The sequence below is a fragment of the Electrophorus electricus genome, chromosome 14, assembly GCF_041902795.1.
Source record: "Electrophorus electricus isolate QZ-2024a chromosome 14, ASM4190279v1, whole genome shotgun sequence".
Classification (NCBI taxonomy): Eukaryota; Metazoa; Chordata; class Actinopteri; order Gymnotiformes; family Gymnotidae; genus Electrophorus; species Electrophorus electricus.
The window spans coordinates 12670826-12694605 of record NC_137510.1 but is presented as its reverse complement, the minus strand read 5'-3'; the positions used below and the strand labels follow the sequence as shown (position 1 = coordinate 12694605).

At 43.8% G+C, this 23780-nt stretch overlaps 1 protein-coding gene across 16 annotated transcripts in view; it reads left to right on the top strand.

The window, feature by feature from the left end:
- The window catches only part of ptprma (protein tyrosine phosphatase receptor type Ma), a 163575-nt gene that overhangs the window by 76946 nt on the left and 62849 nt on the right, over positions 1-23780 (top strand). For all 16 annotated transcript variants that reach the window (XM_081696947.1, XM_081696944.1, XM_081696943.1 and 13 more), the window contains exons 7-10: positions 1274-1567; positions 19617-19925; positions 20937-21046; positions 23403-23604. In XM_081696947.1, the coding sequence (XP_081553073.1) occupies positions 1274-1567; positions 19617-19925; positions 20937-21046; positions 23403-23604 (915 nt within the window). The remainder of the gene's footprint in view (positions 1-1273; positions 1568-19616; positions 19926-20936; positions 21047-23402; positions 23605-23780) is intronic.

Sequence of the window (23780 nt, the reverse complement as noted above, 5' to 3'; positions counted from 1 at the left end):
GCTGACACGTTGCTGTCAGAGTACAATCCCTCTGCTTTGAAATGTGTCTCTCGGCCAGATTGAAATGTCACTTTATCTGATGTAAAGCCAGTGCCGAATGAATGTGGCTTGAAAGCTTGTTACTTCTGGAGACAATACCTTACTACCCCCCCCCCCCCCACACACACACACACACACATACACACACACAGTAGGCCTTTTCACCTGTGTATACTACACTGAAATTGAGATGTCAGGCAAGGCCACAGGGAATGGGCTTACAAGTGTGAGTGTGAGAGAGGGAGACATTTAAATTGCCGTATGTAATATTATACAGCAGTGGAGACAGACAGCGAGGCTGGTGTTTTGACAGGGGTGGTGGGAAGGCCATGTCTTACGTTGGACTAGAGACACAGACGCACACTGGGCCTCTAGAGATGGTTTTGTCTGTGTCCTTTGTTTGCACTTTCCATCGTGCCAAAAGGTCCCTATGCATGCAAGAGCCCTCTTGGGGCAGACAGAGTTCTCTTTTAATTCAAGAATAATCAGTTTGAAGAGGTTTACCTTAACCAACCTGCAAACTGTCTTCATTCAGCAAAACATCAAATAAGACCTAAAATTACACTGTTCCCTAGACATGGAATCAAAATGGTTTTTATATTCTTACTTTGTTCAATAGATTTTATGCTCTAATGGGCAGTAGTCAGACCACTGGTTAGGTGTGTGTGTGTGTGTGTGTGTGTGTGTGTGTGTGTGTGTGTGTGTGTGTGTGTGTGTTAAAATAAAACCCCACTAAAATGGGTCAACAGTGAAATGGAGCAGGACCATAGGGGTGATGAGTAATGAAATTCAGATCCAAATCTAAACTGATGAAGGTCAGAAAATTAATTGGTTTAAGTCATTACCTCTGTGTAATCTGTCTCCTATCACCAGCTCGTTCCAAAAGGGGAATACAGGCTTTGTGTGGTGTGAAGCTCACACATAATCACTTAATTGCGCCCACTTAGATTAAACCCTGATAGAAGAAGGGCCATGGCCAGGGTAGTGTGCATCTCTGCAGGAACATTTTCTGATACAATAGTGCCATTTAGTGCTGTAAGGCAGCAAGCTTTCAGATTTAATGGCTGCATACAAGGATTATGAGACTAGAACTAAGATAGACAATGACTGTATTCAAGCAGTCCATGATAATCAAGTCAAGCATGAACAGTGTCACAACTCAGTTTTCAGATTTTGTGCCATTGTATTGTATGGTTTTAGAGTGGTCAGCTAAAAAAATCTTTCCACCACCCAGAGCCACCAATCCCTATAGCACCACCTCAGCTGATGGCAGTAGGAGCTACGTACCTGTGGATCCAGCTCAACGCCAACTCAATAAATGGCGACGGCCCCATCATCGAGAAGGAGGTGGAGTACCGCACCATGTCTGGCAGTCTGATTGACAACCAACCTGTGGACAAGCCAAATCACAAGATCGGCCACCTGGACCCTGACACTGAGTATGAGATCAGCGTTCTACTCACCAGGCCCAACGAGGGGGGCACGGGCGCCCCGGGACCACCGCTGCGGGCCAGAACCAAATGCGCTGGTAAGTCTCTGAGCATCTGCGTTGCGACCACCGGTCCTGCACTGGCTCAGTGCCCTTCATTCATATTCCATGACATGAGAGTAATGACTGGGGTAAAAAGACCTCTCCTCTATGAGGTTTAAATCACCAGGAGATTAGAAAGGTTGTGTCTCGCCGGGAAGCACATCCTACCTCTGTGCGGGAGGATAGAAAATTCTTTCAGACCGAAACAATTCTCTCCATATCCCATGTTTACAGACATGATGAGAATAGTAGAATAGTGATTCATAAGACTATCCTTCTCTTTGGGTTAGAAATCTTTAATTTAGGTTTCTAAGCAGAATAAGCCATAACAGGCCATAATCATTTGTAATTAGTCAGACACCTCAGTGGGTTTCCCAGTGAAGATTTTGATTAGGCATGTATTTTTATAGGTCAATCTTCTACTCTAATTTTGTTCTATAAAAGAGTCATCTAAATTACAATATGATTGTTTCTGACTAAACGGTGTATATTCCATAGGGGACGGTGTGTTCATTTATGGAAGTTTTTTTGTTGTTGTTGTTTTTTTTTTTTTAATCACATTTTTAAATGATATGATGCATTTGATCACTGTGAAACCAGCAATTTGGTTTCAAATCAAGTATGTGTGGAAGCAAGAACTATGCCCCTGTATTTTTCCTGATTGTTTCAGTCAGCATATTCTAGTGAAATGTAAACCAATCGCTCAGCTTTGTTTGGGGATTTTATTGTGGTTTGCCTTGAGGGAACCACAATAGGTCCCATATCCATAAGACTTGTCCGAAACAACATTAGCAGTGAGCAATGAGGTGGCTACTGTTAAGTTCATTACAGGCGAATAAAGACTAACGCTGTTTACTTCCTCAGCCTTTTCCCAGTGCAGTGAGCAGAAGAGCCGCCACCCCTCAGTTGAGCACATCGTCCAGTGGATGCATCCCACCTGGGGGGTGGCGGGAGACGTCTCCCCTAATGGCATAGAAACATTAGCGTTATTAAAGGGCTCGTCAAAGCACCGGGCACATTAGCAACACGGCACAGGACCCCCCCGGGGCTACAAACAAACGGTGTGCAATTATCACAGTAATTAAACAGGTGCAATGACTCTTCTTTTAAATGACTGCAGTGATTAGAATGATGGCAGGAATGCAGAAGGGTAGCTGCGTCGCTCTCCCACGCCAAGGTAATCGCTTTTCCATTAGCTTGTGCGCTAACCAACCATTAGCACACCATGTGTGTCATCAGCCAGTGGGTAAAGAGATGCTCAGGGCATCAAAGTGGAATGGCAAAGTTGCATTTACATAAATCACCATTTTATTATCACTAGGCTGGTCAACATGTCTTTTAGCCCCTCAAGTTAATGCAGAGTGTTAAACCAGAGAACAATAAATTGTTGAGGATTTTTTTTGCAGTTACTATCAAATCAATGACAAGGCATAGAACGTGCTCTGATATTTAGCCACCGGAATGATGATCGGTATGAAGTCATGGTTTCAGCTCCAGAGAACAAATGGAGCCTTTTTAGGTTGGCCTAATCTGCTGAGTCTCTGTAGAGATAGTGGAGGGACTGACGTGTATAAGAGCCAACTGAGGCAGACAGATCCCACAGATAGCAAACAGGCACTGGAGTTCCTATTCTCTTGAAAGCAGTGAGCAGCACCTTTCAAAAGTCAAACAAGCAGGAGCGTGCAGCCTCTGTGCATGTCAGGACCTGCTCCACTATATGCAGGCCCCTCTTACACACTGTTAGCAAGGCACATGCACGCCAAACACACACACTGCAAGCTTCACACACCATCTGTCACAAGCAGGGTCCACTCTGGTGACCAGGCTCACCTCAGGTCAGAAGCTAATCATCAAACAACCCCACTACTGAACTGACTGAGGTGAAAGAGCTTGAACGCCAACACTAAGAAGCCATCTGATCCCTTACAGTTACAGGTAAAAGCTGTTATGAGATTACAGGTACTTTGAAACAGTAATGAGATTGCATCTTGGATTACATTCACATTTCAATTATATGTGAGACGATAGTGATGTGTGCTTGCTGTATTGTATGGCAGAACTCACACTGGGCTGGCTGATCGCACGGAACTATTTTAGAGCCTCAGCAGAAGATGGAACTGCAGGTGTAGTGCTAGACATAATTGCACTTGGCTCAACAGGAAGTTTAGCCCTAAAAGCTGACACAGGGCCTTCCTGTGTAAGATAACAGTGGAATGTTTGTCTTCCGTCGAGTTTTGTGACCAAAGCAGGTGACCATTTCTAGTTCAGCACCCCTGACTGCAGGATGCATAAAAGTCTGATTTTCCAGTATAACATTTGAATAGCAGGCATGCTGTAATTAGTGCCCAGTGGCACCAGGCTTCAGACAGCGGCAGGCTAAAGTACGAGAGCTCAGCTCAGAAACAGGCACCTTGGTTGCTGCCTTTGTTTATGTGGTCCGTAACATGTCTGTCACAATTGACTCAGAGGTGGCAGACATCTTGAAGAGGTGTGTCAGAACAAAGATAACATTAAGGAGCAAATACCACAGTGAATTAGGACCTCTTTTTGTGTGTGTGTGCACATGTGTGTGCGCATGCATATGTGGTTTAGGTCACGTTTTCTTGCTAGAGAAAACAAACCAAAACAAACAACAAAAACCCAGTTTTTTAATACAGGCATTTGATTGTTGCTGCTATCTGTTCCAACCTGTGTGTTTGTGCATGTGTGTACTGCTATGTGTGAAGGTGTGTGTGTTGTGTATGCCACGCAAATCAGCAGTGCACGTTTTACTGATGACCAATTTCTTAGGCCATGTAAACAGGAAAACAAATCTCCTGCCGTGTTGCTCACATGCTTGGCTAGCAAGCACTGTCTACGACATTGTGTAACATGACAAACTTTATTAAGATCAGCTCAAAGTTTGGCCTGCTCTTACCTTTCGATGACAGTTTCTTCAAAGCAATTCTCTCTCCCTCTCTTTGTTTTTTGCTGCAATTTGCTGTAATATTCACTGCATGACTGCATATCTGAAATATTCTGTAGCTAACATGCAAGGTGGAGTGTGTTGCTGTGTGTGTTTGTGCACATGCATTTGTATGTGTCTGTGTACATGCATGCATGTATGTATGTGGCATGGCACCATGTGTCATGGTGGTATAAGAGTGCTCATTAGGTGGTTTTATAATTAGGTGTGAGTAGAAGGTGTACATTTCTATTGAAGGGGAATGTATGATACGTTAGGAGTGATCCTGTCCATATGAGCCAGGTTCATGCTTAATCCATGAACAGAGCCTATAGGAGTGCATCACTGCCTCCATAGATCCATCTTTCATGAAACATATCCTCCTCACTACACTGGCTGTCTCGCTCTTTTATTCCATAACGCTCTCCTCATTCAGCAGTACATGCGTGTGTGCGTGTATGTGGGACATGCAGGCTCATTGCTCAGTTGAATCCTGGTCATTTGTACTGTCCTCCAGGTGCTGCAGCACTTTGACTGCTAAACCAAACCGCCTCCGAAACTCACTCAGCTGTCGACAAGCCCATTTACTCCCGCCAAGCTGGGCTTCCATAGAGCGGGGAGTGGTTAATGAACACATGAAGGGAGGGGAACAAACCCACTCACTCACGCGCACACACACACACACACACACACACACACACACACACACACACACACACACACACACACACACACACACGTGCACATGCATACTTTGCATTCATTTTACCAACATTATTGTGAGATTGTTAAACATTATAAAGTTATACACCTGGGGCAGTACACATGCTTTTAGTATTTACCATACTTAATCATACACACTACTGAAAGTCATGTAATTTATGACCTGACTGCTAATAACTTTACTCCATATTTTTGCTATACATCATAACTTACATTACATTATTACTTCAGACAGAGTGAGTTAAACACGAAACACTTCTGAAGGGGGGCAGAGTGCTTGGTGTCATGTGCCTGCAGAACGAGCAGGCAGCACATATATTGAAAGCTTGCGCTGTATACATCTCCTAAGGGCCTCAGGGCCTTTTAAATAGCCTCTTGCAAATGTCCTGCCTTATATATCTTCCACTTGACTGGCCCATTGCTACATTTTACCCTTTTTCGCGACTTTCTTCTCCGCCACTCCATTTCCTCCTCGCAGCCTCTACTTGGTATCCTTTTCTCCTAACCTGTCTGATTTTCACGCTTGGCTCTCCTCAGACCTTCTCTCTCTCCTTCTCGTCTTCATTGTTCTCTCACTGCTGCTCATGTGGGGAAGGAAGACTGTAGCACACCCCACCCCCTCACTGGCATCTAAAGGGTCTGTCTAGCATCAGGGGTTTGCTGCTGAAGTTTTGATTGGCATCACATGTCCTTGTGCACTTGTCAGCTCTGTCTAAGCCAATTGGACATACACTGCGCACTAAGAAACTGCTAGCTGGAGTTTGGGTTCCGTCTTTTAGCTATTGAGAGAAGAGAACGGATTGGGTTGCCTCCGACTATGAACATTTGAATATGAGCGTGGTCTTTTTGCACGATCGTTTTCTGCATAGTCACTAATCAGTCTGTGAAGCCCAGTGTCCAGGAGCAAAATGCCATCAGCTAAATGCTGCTGCCATGAAATGTTGAGACTGACTATGGAAGAGAGCAGAAACTTTCTGTTCTCATTTTACGTCCCTCAGTCTCTGTTCACGCTGTCTGTGTCTCCTCCGTTTTTCTTTTTCTCTCCCCCTGCTCTCTCCCTCTCTCCCTCATCCCTCTCTCCCGCTCTCCATGCACTGTATCCTTGGGCTGTCTGCGCCCCTCCTCCCGCATGCCTTCCCCCTCCCAGCAGGCAAATTAAATATGATGATCCCGGTGGAAATGAAATACTAAATCTCATATAGGCCCCACTGCCATGGAGACAGCCGGAGAAGCGCAAGAAGAGGGAGCAAAACTGTCTTGAAGGTCACCTTCAAAATGACACTGTTCCTCAGCACATGAAAAACGATCAGAGTGCAGAAACTAGCAGGGAAGAAGTATGCTATCATCCAGGCTGGTGAGCGTCTTATCAGCAGCTCCAGTGCCTGGTGGCCAGGGCCGCTGTATATCTCACAGGGGTGGAAAATACTTCCACTCCAAGCTGCATAAATTCCCCCACAAACGTGGATGCGAGCGAGTTTTTTAGAGGCGTAACGTGTTCAGGGTTTAGATGTAAGAGTCAGCTAGCGTGTGTGTGTGTGTGTCTGTGTGCGCATTTGTCTCTAAGCACATCAGATTCTGGAGTCCTGTCATACACTTGCTGGCGCACTGGGAAGGTATTTTTCAGTCCCTGCCAGGCACAGTGGGAGCTCACCACTCCGCTGCCCGTCAGAATTTGTCAATTACAGACTTCCGTTCACATGCTCTGCTAGTCAAGTGCTTCTGACGAGCAAAGAGAAAGAGAGAGAACGCGAACGAGAGGAAAAGCGAATGAGGGAATAATAAAGGGAACCTGATTCGCTAACTTGTCACTGTTCGTCACATTTCATTTTGCAGGGTTTGGCAGGGCTTAGTGTAGTGCTCCGTCTGCCCCCCCTGCAGAAGCGGAACAGATTGTCTCCTCTCCAGAAAAACATGTTCACTGTGTTCCACCGCTCCCTGGCGACAGCTGCAGCGGTCGTGCGAGGCCAGCCGCGCCCAACCGTCAAGCGCCATCGTGGCCACGCAGGCCACCGATGCTTACGCACACACACCGCACGTATACAGCTAAACACACACGCATCCAAAAACACTTTACACCCTGCAACCCTAGCTGCCCCCTGACAAACAGCAGGGTGGTAGTCAGTTAAGAAACTACCGCCTGCCTTCTGCACGTTCTCCGTCTCCCCCCCACACCCCCGGCTTCCTCCATGTTTTCCTCCACCCTCTTCCCTCCATCACCCAGTTTTCTCCACCCTCTCCTCTTCACCCCCTGTGCTCCAGCAGGGTGCTGATGCTGGGAATGGCTGCCAGGGGCCGCGCGCGCGTGCGTGTGTGTGTGTGTTTATGGGCGGGGGGGCGTTGATTTACAGATTGCACTGCAAAAGCCACTCTCACCTTAAGTTTTCATATGGACACCTGGTGTTCCGTGGACAAGGCAAGTGGGGTTTGTGCTGAATGTGCAAGTAATAATGTCCCCTGACTTGCTCAAACACACACACATGCACACACGTACACACACTGGCACTTTTTTTCGGCAGCATAAGCCTGAAGCAAACAGAATGCTATAGCAAAGCCCTTCTTGATTATTGGATTATAAAGCACAGTGACATCTCGATTACTGTGTCACCAGTCTCTCTCGTGGCTGTAAACTGAGCAGACCTGCTAGAGAAAGCTGTGGCAGGGCTGGTCCAGTCCTTCTCCACTGGTCCACTGAGTGCACTCCTGGTTCAAGCTCTGCGTCGCTTCTGCAACAATGCGGTTTTGTCCCACTTGCCATAAACTACTGGCCCCTTCCTCAGCTGATGTGTGGGGGATTGGCTAGGAGGTAAACGAAAATGATGACAGCTAAGGCGGATGACGCTGAAGCTGATAATCCTCATTTTACAGGATTTATTAACAACCTGCTGTCAGCAGAATTGCCGTCTACGTGCCCGAGGTTTGCAGTAACTTTGCTGTAGTTTGTCATTAAATGATAAGCTGCTCCGGAGGTTGTTTTGGGGTGCCTGTAAAGTGGGCAGAAAATGACTGATTAGTTTTTATATAGCAGAAATCTCAGTAACATCAGAGCCACACCATTTCCCGTGGCTCTGGACACACATTTAAAAGCACAGTCAGCTTCACATTTTACATTGTGTATTACAAGCTCACTGCTGCCCATGCGGCTTGTCAGGTGTGTGGAGATGCCCTGTACACATTTGCCCAGGGAACGTTGCAGAAAAGAAGGGCTTTTCCCACATGACTTCACCTTCCATTACAGTCTGACATGCCTATTTTTAAACACTCCACACAGTTGCGCTCGTCTACCTACTACCATTCATACTCTAAAATTCCTGCAAAGTTACTTCTGCTGGAGAAAATATAGTAAAACGTTTCTGAGCATGCTAAGTGTGCTTCATATTTTCTGTGTTTATTTCCCTAAAATTTGGTGCTAAATTATGTGTATAAATGATTTACACACAATGAAATATTTATAATCAGAAACAAAGCTTTCCACAGCTTGCAGAGACAGGGGAGCAGCATGCAGTGTGAATGCTAATGAAACCGCAGCCTTGGATGAAACCTCAGTTAAAGTTCAGTAAAAACAGAAGTAAAGGTGCAGACGGCTCCAAACCTTCAGTACGTGGTGTGTGTCATATGTCAGGAGCAGCATAGTTGTGTCTGTCAGCGTAAGAACTGGTAAGCACCCCCCACCCCTAGGGGACTAGTGCTTTTTAAACTGTGCATTTCATTAATGGAACAAGAAACACAAAGATGATTTTGTTGTGACTTTTACTATTTTTCCTGCATTCAAATATGTTTTTAGAGTAGGCCTCAGTTTTCAGCTTGAAATATCATTTCTATGGTAATTTCTTTTTTCTTTCTGCCTAATCTCATTGGCCTATTGAACAGGCAATGCAATTTCCTGTTCTTTTTCCCCTTGTCTGTCCTGTATTGGTTCCTCTGCATGTTTCACAATAGCTGTTACTGCTGGCCAGATGAAAGCTGACATACTCATCTTCTCCGCTTGTGGAGTGTTATGCCATTATTTATCTTGGCCAAAAATACCCCAGACGCAGATAAATGGAAAGAGTTAAGGGGGAGAAGGAAAAGTGGAGAGATTTGTTTCTGGCGCCTGACTGTGGCAGGCAGGATGGCCCAAGGTGCAGACGCACCTCCCCAGCTCTTTATTACGTTCAGGCCTGTCACCATCCCAAGCACCGTTTAGCAGAAATGGGGTGTCCCAGCGAGCACGATCGCGCTCTGTCCTCCACGCTAAGTGCATTTATGGATGTGCTGCAGGGCCATGACTGCAGCAGCCACCGTGCGGGACTGCCTCTGCTGCGTGCCTGGGAGCTGGTACGGAAGAGGAGGGAGAGTGTAATACAGTATGGATGGCTGGGGGAATTGGCGCAGACAACCCCTCTTCCACTTTGCGTGGATGCGTGGTTCTATTCTGACTGGTGTGCACAGGTTCAGCCGCACATCTGCCCTTCATCCGCATCCCTTTCCTTCCTGCTTCTCAGAAAGTTTGCCATCATCAATCCGTCCCATTGCGATGATGCAGGGCAGACATGTTCAACCTCCATTTATGAACTGTTTTGAATATCCATATTTTAACAGTTTTCAAAGATCCATTATACATGAAGCCAGTACATAAAAAAGGCCTGCTGTTAACCCCTGAGCTGAGCCAGTGCTGCTGAGCTCTGTACCCTGGAGCTCCCAGCAGAACCAGACTGACTGGGCCATGCAGTGGGTAATTGGTTTGGTGAAAGTACCTCAATTCCCAAATGGGAGCCTCGAGTTCTGCTTCCTTTACCGTCGTTAAACATACCGTATTTCATTGCTTAACTTAAAAAGCTTTGGATCCAGTGAAAGGTGTGTGTGTGTGTGTGTGTGTGTGTGTGTTTGTTTTGGATTCACTGTCTAGTGGTTCTGTAAAATGTTACCTGGGTTTGGGTTTGCATCTTACAGGTGTGACGGGCATAATTTTCCTTTTGCTCTTAATTTTCTACTTCAGCACACTGTTCAGCACCCGATACTTATCTTCAAGAAATCTGTTAAAGGTATTTGGAGTTTTACTCGACAGTGGATACATGATCACAAGAAAAGTGTGTTCAGTGTCAGACCAGTAGCATGGTCATGTGTAATTAAATAAGGGTGAGAGTGCTTCTGGAACGCTAGACTTAAACTATGTTGACATGACACAATGTAACCTACTGTAGCTCCATGCTGTAGCTGTGAGAAGCTTTTGCTTATAAGAGTGAGAAATACTCCCTTAGGGCTGCATGATTTTGCCAAGGTCTTTGAGGAGCTTTCTTGCTTCCAGTTCTCTAAAGCAGATAAGCTGAACTTCTTTCCCCAGAATCCCAGGCCTTCTCTTGGCCTTCTCTTTCCACAAGGCTCCTCCTATTAGGCACCCAATCTTGGCCTTCCGAGTGGTCATTCGGAGCCTGCCACGAACCGACAGACAGAGAGCTAGGAGATCTCTGGGCTTTACGCGGACGCTTTATCCGACAGCCAGCTCCTCCCGCGTCCCATCACGCCCCCGTGGCTGCACTGACCAACGGGCCCTGCAGCTGATGAGAGCACATTTGAAATATGGCTTGGTGTGCTCATGTAAAGCCTCATCAGCCCCGAGCCCTTGGAGAACAAGCTGAGACAACAAGCCTGCCTCCTGTCTCCCGCGTTCACATCACTGGCCTCCGCGTCATTTACTTCTCCTCTAAAACCAGATAATACCAGACAAAGGGCTGTTGGTCTCATGAGCTTTGAGCACTTGCAAGCACTTTTTTGTTCAAAAGCAATTTGAATGATGTACTAAATTTAAATGTACATTTGATCTCTTTAAATACCAGAATTACAATATATTATTAAGTAGTAGAATCCCTTGGCAGGAATACAGATGAGATTAATAATATATTGCACCTTTGATGCCTAAAGTGGGTTACAGCCCTGCAGATTATGTGTGTCATCACAAAATATTCACTTGTCAACTCCGTGTCTCTGGTGGATAGTGAAAGGACGTCAGGCCCACAAAGTCACTCCATCCGCAAGCATGACATGTCAGTGCAGAGAGCCGTTAAGCAGAGGAAGGCCAAAGCCAGCGTTTTTGGAACGGCGACAGGCTTTGCAACAAGCACTTCAAATGTGAGAAACGTCAATGGCACACCTGCCTGGGGCACGGCTGGTGCCGGAAGACGCGTCTCCTGCAGATGGCGCCATCTCTGCTGCAGTGCCATTGTGCATCTGGGCACTCTGGATAGAGTAATTGAGTTTTGATTGTCGGTTGTCAAAAGCCATCATTACTGCTCCGCTTCCGTCAGCTATGAAAAGGTCTTTGATAAGGATGAAAGGCTTGTCATTACCCAGATGGCAGTGTTGATATTGCATAAATCCACTCGCTGGCCCCTTTTTTAAAGTAGCCCAGGCAACGGGCACTGGGTGCTGGGAGAGGATCTTGTGTGTTCTCGCCCTCGCAGCTGGCCCTGGTGTTATGCCCCTCCAAAGGACTGGAGCAGCACAGCAGACTGGAGGCACTCGACACTCCGCCACAAACCTGAAACACATGGCCTGGTGTGACCCTGCCTTTGGTTGGGTTTTTAAAAATTTTGTTGCCTTCTCTTTGAAATTATCCAGGATTGTGTGATCAGAATGGTACTGTCTTAAGTGTGGATTTTAGAAACACAACGGCCACTGAACCTCCAGTCAGCATGGAATGCCGCCTGTCTTCTGCATTAAGATGCAAAGCACTGCTGTGATGGTGCAGCTCCATAAACCTTACAGCTTACAACTTCGGCAACTTTTCAACAGACGCGGAGCAGTTTGTAAACAGTACTGACCTAATTACCACAAAACGTAGCATTTTAGTTCTTCCTTGGCTCAAAGAAAAGTAGCACAGCAAAAGAACAAAAAGATGAGCTTAGTTTTCCATGAAACAAATCGAGGTTAGGTTTCTTTCAGTCGTAAGCACATGCTTACCCCCCTCCCCCATTTTAACAGCCATAGCTATGCTACAAAGCTTTCAGAAATCTCAGCCAAAGTTGTTTTGAAGGTGGGCCAAGTATTCGTCTGCATTTCTCAAGAGGATGCACAGCTGATTCAAGCAGCGAACCACCATTCATGTCTAACAGAACCTTGCACTGGAGTTTTACTCAGTCTTCAAGGATAGCATTCTTTTTGAGCATTCTGAAAGTACAACACTACTACTTTTTTCTTCTTCATGATTGTTATGAACAAGTTTTGTCTTAGATGACGACTTTCATCAGGCACAGATCACTTTGCGTTAGAAGCGTTTAGGCAAGCATCAATGTGCTGGACCCCTGGGACTGTTCTGGCTTGCTGAAGTGGACAGAACAATGGTAATATCTCTGTCCCTCTGTTTGGGAGAGCAAAAGGCATGCCGCCTTGGCCATGGCCAATTTGTTCTCCTTCATCCGGGACTAATACCTTTATTCTGTTCCAGTGCGCTGCTTGAGTTGGTATAGGCGCTGTGGGAGCTCTGCTTGTGCAGCCAGAGGAGGTGGACAGCAGGGCTTCGGCCTTCAGGCTGTCCCGCCCCTAGCAAGTGCCAAAGGGCCACTCACTCCAGAGCTGTCTTGCATCGTGTTGCGGACAGTGCAGGTTACAGAGTGCAATGAAAAAGGTTGCCTATGCAGCCCATTAACACTGTCCAAAAGGCAATAATGTGATGCTAATGACAGGGAGCATTATTTAAATGTCAAGCCTTTGGTAGATATGAATAGTTGACATCTAAATGTCAAATTGGAATTATTTGATTGCACGGTCAGGACTCAGGAGAAATGTAACTTATCCACTGGATGGAATACAAATGGGATCCATATTTCAGGTGCTTTTTAGCTAAGCACAAGCGCTTCCAATATCCAGCAGCAGCAGATGCTCTCATGAATCCAGTGAGGAATAAAAGTTGCTCCATTGACCGTGTCTTTTGCTTCAGCATCTTCTCACATCCATCTTCAGCAAAGTACAGGGGCCATCACTTGTCAACCAGGTGGCCACCTTCACTTTTAAAGCACAGGGTAATAGATAAAATGGCCAGTTTCCCTGCTATCAGAATTTATGACTTGTGACAGTGCAAAGCCCTTTAGCTGAGACTTAAAGCATAATGAAATTCACTTATCTTCGCTTCAGAGTCAACCTTGACCCCTTACCCTTAATTTCCATGATGGAGGTGTGTCAAACCCTTGAAGCTATGATCTGGAGGGCAGCTCAGATTGGTCCTTTCTTGATTGAAGCCATTCAGTCTCCTCCATGGAGGGTCTTAAGTGTTCTCTCCGAAGATATATAGAGGGCCTTAAAGCACCCACCCTTTTCACAAGACTGGTCAGACATGTTGCCAATAAAGTAACACATGCACAGTTTTGACTTGTAATATAAATTAAAATTAGTCATGAGTTTCAAGTGCTATAATTAATGCATATATAGAAAGAAACTACCTTGTATGATATTGATTGAGTTTCAGTGGAGGTTTTTAACCAGACCCACAAAGAATTTGCAGGACTTAACAAGCAACAGTTATTTCATTAGATTTAGTACAAATGAAGTTGTCCTTGTCTTAAACTTAGGATTTAACACTTTTTCACATAAGTTGCTTCAGGTTCAGGTTTAAGAAGTTAATATCTGTTTTGAAATGCTTGTGTACTGGTAAAAATGCCAAATAAACAGTTTCTGACAATAATGGCTATATCCCTGCAATTGTGAGTCAACTCTTGTTGATTGTAATCTGACATGCAACAAAAATTTCTGTGCGTATTTGTGTGTAGAAGTTTTATCTACCTATTTCTGTGCTAGATTCAGCTTTATTGGTCTCTCTCTCACTGTCTATCTCTCTAGCTCTCATACACATGCACACACATGCAGTGGACAGTAATAACAGCAGCAGATAATCTGTGTAAATAAACAGCAATTTGTCTGGTAGAGGTTTTTTTCTTTGTGCCAAACAGCTCAGACTAATCAATAGGTTGTTTGCACTCCTTTCTCTGTCTCAGTGTGAGTTATGAGTGTGTGAGAAAGTGGTGGGGAAATCAATGATTTAAAAATGCAATGCAGATGTTTTCCAGTGCAGGTGGACTGGAGACAAGTGCAGTTTGAGGGCAGTATGTTGGTGAGGACAGATGTCATTACGTTTCAGCAGGAACAGGCAAGAGGCAGAATGCAAATGTAGGAGGTGGTTTAATAAATGAGGGTAACAAAACATGGAGGGTAAAATAAACCAAGGCAAGGGGAAACACTGAGGCAAAAATAACACACAAACGGAAAAGCAAGGGCGACGACAATAATGGCGAGCATAATCAAGACATAACAGAACAACCTAGGGAACAAAATACAGGGCTTAAATAACCAAAAACAATCAGACACTAAACAGATACAGGTGAACATGGGAACAGCGAAAACTAAAACAAGGAGTGGAATAGAGCAACAGACAGGGGAGGAGAAAACAAAACCAAGGAACGGAACAAGGAAATAAAGGATAACAGACATGACAGGGAAACTAAAGAAACAGTGACACCAGGAGGGTGGCCATTCGTGACAGTCGTATGACAGAGATTGAGATTATAAGAGGCACAGTGCTGTTACAGAAATGTCATTGCCATGCAGTGCACCCATGTGGAGGGACACGCCCAAACACACCCCCATACACCTGCCTCGCTCCCAATCACCTGAGTACTAACCGCGAGCACCTGTGACTTGTTTGTCCCTTTTGTTCCTCCTCCTGTTTAAGATGACAGTTACGCTCGTCCAGTACTCCGCATTGCTCTCCAGTACAGTGCCTAAGACGATGCAGGGTTGTAGCCTGCTCACCAGTGTCTCCGCTTTGCGACTTATTGCTGCCAGCATGTTTGCTTTTAGTTTTGTGTGCTTTTTAGCCAGTTGACTGGTGTGCTCGTTTGTTTTTATCTGATGAAGAATAAAGACACTCCTTATTTCCTCTCTTGTCTCAGTCCCTCCCTCCCTGCTACAGTCACAGTCATTTGCCGGACTGATGGAAAAACTGCTTGTTTTTACAGAAAGTACACCTGATATCATTTTCTTTTCACTCTTGTATGAAAATTAATATTCAAAAGTTATATATTCTCAGTGAATGAAAGGTTTGATTGAGCTGTAGGTGCTTCAGAAATCTTAGAAGAACTCTCATTTCATCAATAACATCATTTCTATAACAGTTCAGAGACAATATTTTTCAACGACATCCATTTTTATCCTTTATAGTGAAACTGGGTCTGTAGTTCCGACTGTGTTCCCAGTTCTTAGGCAGCAGGGCCCTCCATGGTGTCTGTAACTGCTGTGTTCAAACAAGCAATCATTCACGCAAACATCAGGCAAATGATGGAAACACTTCATTTGCTATTACAGAGTAATCTGCTCTGTAGCATCCCTGCTACTTTGCCTTTCCCATCTGCGGGGCTGTGCTCTCTGCTAGTCAATGGAGCAAGGCCTCCCAGCAGACTCGCTTGTGTAATTGCGATGTTTACCTCGCTTTGAATGGCCCATGACTGCCCTCTCTGATGTATTTTAATAGAAATGCCCTCATCGCTCTCATGAACGCTCCGAAAAGGTCAAAGGTTATCCGGCGGTGCACCATGAGTTATTGTTGCCTCTGCACCTAGTGCACTGGGAATTTGTGCAAGGTGGATAAAAAATGTGTTTGTCAAAAAAATATGTGAATAAAGGGCTCTATTGACTGAAATCACACACATGTGGGACCTTTGATTTATGAGCATGCCTCCAGCAAGTCTATGGTGTGTGTGTGTGTGTGTGTGTGTGTGTGTGTGTGTGTGTGTGTGTGAGTGTGAGGTTTTTATTTTTAATATATTTTACATATAAATATTTGTTTCATATACACAAATGTCTGACCAGCAAACTGACTATTATGAATGTAGTGTTTTCCCATGTTGTAGCTCAGTAACTCAAGTAAAATCTGGCAACATGCATTCCCTCACATTCATGAGTTTGAGCATACATGAGAAAACCATGTGTGTGACAGTGTATGCACTGCATAGTCATGCTATGGCCATGTGTATGTCCAGCTGTATGTATTGAAAGGGTATGCCTCTCCTCCCCGCTGGAGCAGTATAGGACGTTCTTCAGTGCACTGAGCGTTTGCCACTCATTGCTGCCTTTCAAAATCGTCAGTGGAATTTCATGTGCTAGTTGAGCAGACAGCACTTTCCTCTCCCCAAGACACCTCTCAATCAGGCCTTTTGCCATCATCTCACAAAAGCCGCTGGCAGCCATTTTGTGGCGTCCAGGCTGACCTCCTTGTGCTCCCATTTTTCCTTTCTCATTTCCTCTCGCACTACATCTATACTTTTGTCCCTGATGGAGATACGACAGAAAAATGAAAAGAAAACCCCAAGAATTCCATTTACAAAACTGCGTTCAGTATGTAAAAGTTTTGCATTTAATTCTTCAGGTATTTTATTTTGTCTTTGTTTGGTAGCATTAAGCAGAAGATCCATGGTTATTGGCTTTAATAGCTAAGCATTGCACAATCAGCACCCAGTGGTCGCTTGGGGCTCTCACCTGAAGGAAAACCCCTGGCTTTCTACACTGATTGCATTTGGCTGCATTTGGTGAACAGTTTGACCTTGATGTAAAAGAATATGAAGCAGAACCAACCTGGACCTCTTTCACATGCACTGCATTGTGGGAAATACATGACAACCCCAAATTACTTCCACTGAAATTTAAATGGCACACATAGTATAAACATTTGGTTATATACCCTTTCATATAAACAGGAGAACCATAAATAATTTATGTGAATTACACTCTTAGCCTTCCCAGTGTCAAGGAACTATGCGTTTAAATGCAACTCCATACTAGAATCTAACAGCTAACCACATTACATGACTTCTAGATCTATTTCCAGGTATTCCAAACAGCCTGTTTCACTGGTATAATTTGCTATAGTCTCCATAGTCAGAGATGGCCATGAAGCTCAACAGGTTTCTGCTGCTACTTTGTTCCTGAAGCATCTCAAAAAGCACAAGGTCTGGCTGTCCAAGCTCTAAAGGCTTCGGACGCCCTGGTCTGACTTTGCGCATGGGTTCTTGCGGACTGCCATCAAAGGTTGCAGCAACAGAAGAGGCACTGTTTGCATTTTCCTCTTGCACACCTGCTCAGAGAGCATCTGTGTTCTTTCAGCAGTGTCTCTGCTGTGATGGAAGTGGCCATAAACCGAAGGGTGCAGTCTTTTGGGCCCAGGCACTCATTTCTTTCAACCACTGTCAGACCAGCAAACTTTGAGTTCCATTGTGTGAGAAAATTGTTGCTCACTGTGAATCTGACGAATGCAGCTCTCATGAAAAAGAGTGGCTGCACTCTTGGGATTGTTATTGTTGATTACTGTGCTAGGAATGAATTATGCCATATTCCTTTTTCTCTCCATGTACATTATTATAATGTATCCTTCTCAGATTGCACAGATAGGATTCACCTTGTTCTCTTGCAGTGAGTGCCAGCTGTGGTGAAGGGATATAAGACCGTCTCTCATTTCATGAGTTATAGGAACAATTCTCTCATCATTTTTTCGATATCTGTCGTTTCCTGATCAAAATAAACTAAGCAATTCAGTTTCACTGTACTATTTAAAAGCTTTTAATAATACTATATTTCTAATAGCTTTTATAATAGCTTTTATATCTGGAGCTTCTCAATTAAGTCTTTAAAGATAAACGACAACTAGTGTAATTATCATATTTATTATTTTTGAGTGTCTACTAGTCAGTTTGCTAATTGATTAAAACAGTTGATTTGAAAATATAATATATGCACAGTAAAAAACAACATTGTAAATATGTATAAAATTTTATTTACTCCTACAGAGATGGATTTAGTTCAGTTTACCTTTTTAGGATACAACATTTTAATGTGGTGACTGGGAAAGGACCCTTCTTTGAGAGTTTATTGCCACACCTAATATGTTACCCCCGACCCACGCACACATACAAGGATCATACTCCTATGCAGTGAAACTCGTGCAGAGCTTTATTACAAGTCTTCTGAGTAAATGGTGTTTACAACCCCTTGTTTTAATCTTTACCTCTGCATGTTCTGAGTAAGGATAAAATACTTTTTATCACTGACATTTTCTTACAGGCCAAGAAAGAAATGGGCACTTCAGATGAAAAGAAGTGATGTTTGTGATGTCCCTTCTGTGATTCCAAAAGAATTCAAGGAAACCTCAGTGTGTTACTCAGTTTTTTTAGCTACATGTGCAACGCAGTGCACAGTGCTAAATGTAAATGTGTGTTGGGGAAACTGTAAGGTTCAACTTCACCTTGATTGTTTGTGCCTCTAACTGAAAAGATAAATTATTAAATGTATATATAAATAAAAATAAAAAGAAAACGGGGAGGTTATGTCTCGTCAGTCTTCATCAGATTGCACACTGGAACATCAGATTGCTTGTCTGCAATATCCTGTGGTCCTTTGAAAGAGCCGCATTTGGCAGAACAGGGGGCCTGGCAGTAAGTGCTTCAGAACTAAATTCCACAGAAATGCTCCACAAATTGAAACCAGGATGGAAATTGGTCCTATTACCAGATCTGGAGCTCTTCTGAGAGAGGCAGCGCTGGGAGCAGGGAGTCAGTGTGCCTCTCTGATTAGACCTGATGGGGACAAAACCTAGGGTGCTTGTATGGTCGAGAAAGATTCCCTATATATCCACACTGAGTGCCATCAGAGTTGACCCACCTAAGGATAACAGAGATGCTTCCAGTTCAAGAGTCTGCTTGAAATCAGTGTTGAAAGGATGATCTGGATGCGATTTAAAATACTGAGTCATACAACGCTGATCCCAGCAGTATATTTAGGTGTTTTTTTGTGTAGGCGATGCAGAACATCTGCTTGATATGTCAACAACTTTGTCAAAAAAAAATTAAAACACTGTTCATTAGGCACCTGTATAACAGACCATAAAAACATTCCACAGTTGCTATAGTGGTATGTTTTGTGACGCATTGGGGTTTTGAAACATTTGGTTGGATCTGAGCAGTTGAGATGATTCTGTCCATTTCAGAATTCATATCCTCCTGCTGCTGTATGCAGACATGTCAGTAAAGAGCTGTGAGTTTACTCCATGGGCAGCCATACTGGCTGGCATCATTGTGTTTCACAGATAAGGTGGTACACTTTGGATCGTGAGCAATTTATTTTTTCTTTGTTCTTTTTTTTCCCCAGTTTTTGTATTTCCACACTCTGGTATAGGTTCTTTGTTTCATCCTTCCCAGATCTCAGCAAAGTCTTTTATGGACCTGTAACCTGACCTTCCTGTTCTGTAGGCATACCAGTGGTTTGCATTTTGTAGTAAACTCTTAGCTTCTGCTGGTATATTAAAGCAAAATTTCACATGACTGTGTTTAACATGCATTTCCTTGTCTGACCTGCCTGCCCCCCCAGACCCCATGCATGGTCCTCGGCACCTGGAGGTGGTCGACATCAAATCCAGGCAGATTACTGTGCGCTGGGAGCCTTTCGGTTACAACGTCACCCGCTGCCACAGCTACAACCTGACCGTGGAGTACCGCTACAGGGTGAACAGCAAGGAGGAGACACGGGAAGAGGTCTGCTATGACTTACCTAGCGCCTCGCCGCAGCACACCATCCGCAACCTGTCCCCCTACACCAACGTCAGCGTCAAGCTAGTCCTGCGCAACCGTGAAGGCGTCAAGGAAAGCCAGGAGCTGGATGTTCTTACAGACGAGGATGGTAAGCAGCTTTCTATGCTTCCTATAGTTTTTAACCCTTATTTATTTTTTATTTTATTTTTAACCCTTATTTATTTATTTGTTTATTTTTTATTTTGGGAAGTTTGTCCCTCGTGTTTTCTAACTTTTTTTCAGTAATGTATTTTCTTTGTCATTTCTGTTTGTGACTGCCAATTTTTTTTATCACATTTTACTGCCAAAGGTGTTTTTTTGTTGTTGTTGTTATTCTGTGGTGCATTTTCAAGACAAGTTTGGGACTAAATTTTCAAAATATGAACAGTGTGTGGCTGTTCTAATTTAATTCAAAATTGAACAGATTCAGACCTGATTTTTTGAATGTATGAGTAGCACAAAAAGCTTTTTTGAGTATCTTAGCATTTCAGCTAGAATGAATGGGCATGACATCTTTCACCCTTTCCGCTGATTTCATAAATTAAAATATCTGCTGGGAGTTTTATCTTCGTTTCTGCAGTTTGTGTTCATTATGGACACTTCTTCATCTGGATGGGAGCTTTTTTCTGGGCGGTACACAGTACATTGTCAGTACATACACATAAGTGTATTTTGTGCAGTTATTAAACTGGATAAGGGAAAAAATACCATAGCCTTAAATCAGCTTTTAGAGTCAAAATATACTCTGTTAGGACTCTGAGAGAGAAGGGTTAACGAGACAATGGGCTAGCTTTCCCAAGGCCCAGAGCACATATATGCTTTTGATGTTCCTGAAGACAGTTCAAACAGAACTTGATCATCAATTTTTGGATATTACCTCTGGCCATGGTTTATGCAATTATTTTTGTGACCATCACCTACATTCAAAAAGGTTTATTTAAAGTATGAAGTTATTTGCCTGGTATATGAATGTAGGAGAATATTGATTTAGAACAGAAAAGATCACTTCTCTCTGGACGCAGTACAGAATCAATACAGTTATGATCTCCCTCTCTCTTCCTCCCTCCCTTCCTCCCTCTCTCATTTGAACATTTGTTCCTTTGTGTTGTCTGCAATTCAGTGCCTGGTGCCGTGCCTATGGAGTCTGTCCAGGGGAGCACCTACGAAGAGAAGATCGCCCTCAGATGGCGTGAGCCCATGCACACGTACGGCATCATTAAGCAGTATGAAGTAAGTCTTGTCAGCGTGCTCATGCCTGCTGCTCATTCATCTCAGGCCCTGCCCTACCCCCTCATTGCCTCTATCTCTCATTCACTCCAGGCTCTTAATTGACTAATAAATCTAACCTAATAACCATGAGCCCTGAATGCACAGGAGCTTGTTAACACAATCTATTACCAACTGAAGGTGGGTGATGGGGCTAATCCCAGCCTAGAAGAGAGAGATATAATCTCCATAAACTACAGAAAGTGCCAAATCCGACACCAGAGTTACAGCGTCCGTCTCTCATCAGGATCTTTCCTGCAGCCCAGCTTGTAATGTTCCCTGGGTGTCTTCCCCTGGCTTCCACTAGCTGTGTGACTGAGAGGTGTCAGACAGGGTCAGAGTATTGTATCACAGGCAGGAGGGACAAGTAAAGTCCCCGGAAAAGCAAGCTCTAATAGGTAACGCTTCAAGGCTAATGAACGGTGTTCTTGAAAATACTTTTATAATTCTAGTGAAAGGCTTGGTCGCATGACAGGAAGTGCTTGCCAAGGAAGCTTTCACTGCAATGGAAACATCAGTGCTGGATGCTTATCCATACATTGTGGAATGTGGGTAAATATTGGGCATGAGGATACATGTCACATTTACTACAAATCCTGACTGTCTTAAACCTTGGCCCACGTCTCTGATTGTATACAGAATGTATACTCAGGACATTTTTCTCTTGCATTTTTAAAATGGCTACATTTAACATGCCTGAATTCTTTGTCATGCACAACTACATGCATCTTAGGACCATATGATTTGATGTGCACTTCAGAACTCTACACAATGCTGTATTCAAAAGAGCCATTGTAGCTGAACTTCATTTGTGGAAATTCAACCAATTAAGCTGTCATACTGACATTATGAAAATACATTGTCATGTCTCTCGCCTGTTCTGCAGTGTCACAAGCATGATCTGCTCCAGTTTGAAAGAAAAAGACAAATCAAAGGCTTTCTGCCTTATTAAAGTCTGATAGGCTTCTACCATTGTTATTTTTCTTATGACATTTCTGCTGTCATAGGTGCACTCAGATAGGTACCCTTTCTGGATCAGGACATCTTTTGTTCACTTAATCTTTCAACTATCCCAGAAGCTGAGATTGATATGTGTACATAGATTAGCTTCTGTAGATATAGATGTATGGGTTAAATACTAAAACAGAGCCATTATTCATTAATGCAGCTGCAAAATATGTGGATCAATAAGACTTTCAGCAGTAAATAGAATTGACAGCAGTCCTCTGCATACAATGTCATACAATTAGCATTACAGACAATAGCACTCTAGGGGTTTGGAAATTATTCTTTTCTTAATGCAGCAAGCTCTTTATTATAAATTTCTCAGTTACTATTTTTTTAAACCCATGATCTCAACAGATCCATGCTTGGCACCATATTCTGACAGACCTCCCTCTTTCTCAAAGCACAGTTCAGACGCTTTCATACATTTTTATATGGCCCCCTTTTTAACACCACACCAGTCCCCGTCCTCAGAGAGTTAGAGGGGCCTTTTGAAAGCTGCCGGATGGCTGTCTGCACTGGAGACTAATGGAGGGAGGACGGCTGGCATTTCCCACCGACAGCTCCAGCCTGCACAACCCCCACCGCTTCCTTTGTGCTCTTTAATTGGAATCAAATTGGATGGAGGGGCCACCCATTAGCACCATGATTGATTCATTTAAATGCAGCTTTTCAGGTAGCCTGATAAAGATCCGTTGAGAAAAGAGGGCTGGGCTGACCTGCGGAGCACAGCGCGGCCCCTGCCTCTCCTCCGCAGCACAGAGTAAGCGCAGTGGAGATGCAGCAGCTTGCTCGCAGCTGCTCACACTGCTTACTCTTCACACAAGCTTCGTCATAAGCTGAGAAATAGAGGACAGGAGCTTTGTTAGCATGGAAGCGAACTATCCTCTCTGCACTGATTTGTTTGTATGTTTGTTTTGTTTTGAGTTTGCTTGGCTTGTATTATTTTGTTTATGGTATCTAAAACCTTTTTAAAGGAAATTAGGGAAATGCAGTAAGGCATTCATTATAGGAAATAATAAGAGCAATTATATATTTATTAATAATTATGTATTCTTACAAGGAATATGATCTTCTCATTAAATTCTAAATTAATACTACAAGACTATTTCTGATATCTGAACCAATCATACATGATGATAGTCATAATGAGCAAGACATTAGTCATTGATATTAGTCATTGTTACAATACAACCAGATTTCTTTATTCATACAAGGTGTTTGTGGATCTCAACATTATGGAATTGTACCATAAAATGCCATTGCATTTACTTAGCGTCCTACTAATACCCCCCTTCTTATCTGTCGCCATCAGATCTTTTACAAGGCTGTCAGCTCCTTTGACCCAGAGTTCAACTTGGCCAATCAGAGTGGGAAGGTGTTGAAGTCCAGTAATGAGACGTTGCATACATTTGTGGGGTTATACCCAGGCTCCACCTACTCTTTCACAATTCGAGCCAGCACTGTGAAAGGTTACGGCCCCCCGATCAACACCCAGTTCACCACCAAGATCTCACGTAAGGCCCACCTCTGGCTAGATAATTAGCACAGTCCATTACAATGTTTCAAATTAATTCAGGATTATAACATTCATTGTATGTTTGTGTGAATATATGTACATTGGTGTGTGTGTGTGTGTTTGTGTGTGTGTGTGTGTGTGTGTGTGTGTGTTCTTGTGTGTGTGTGTGTTCTT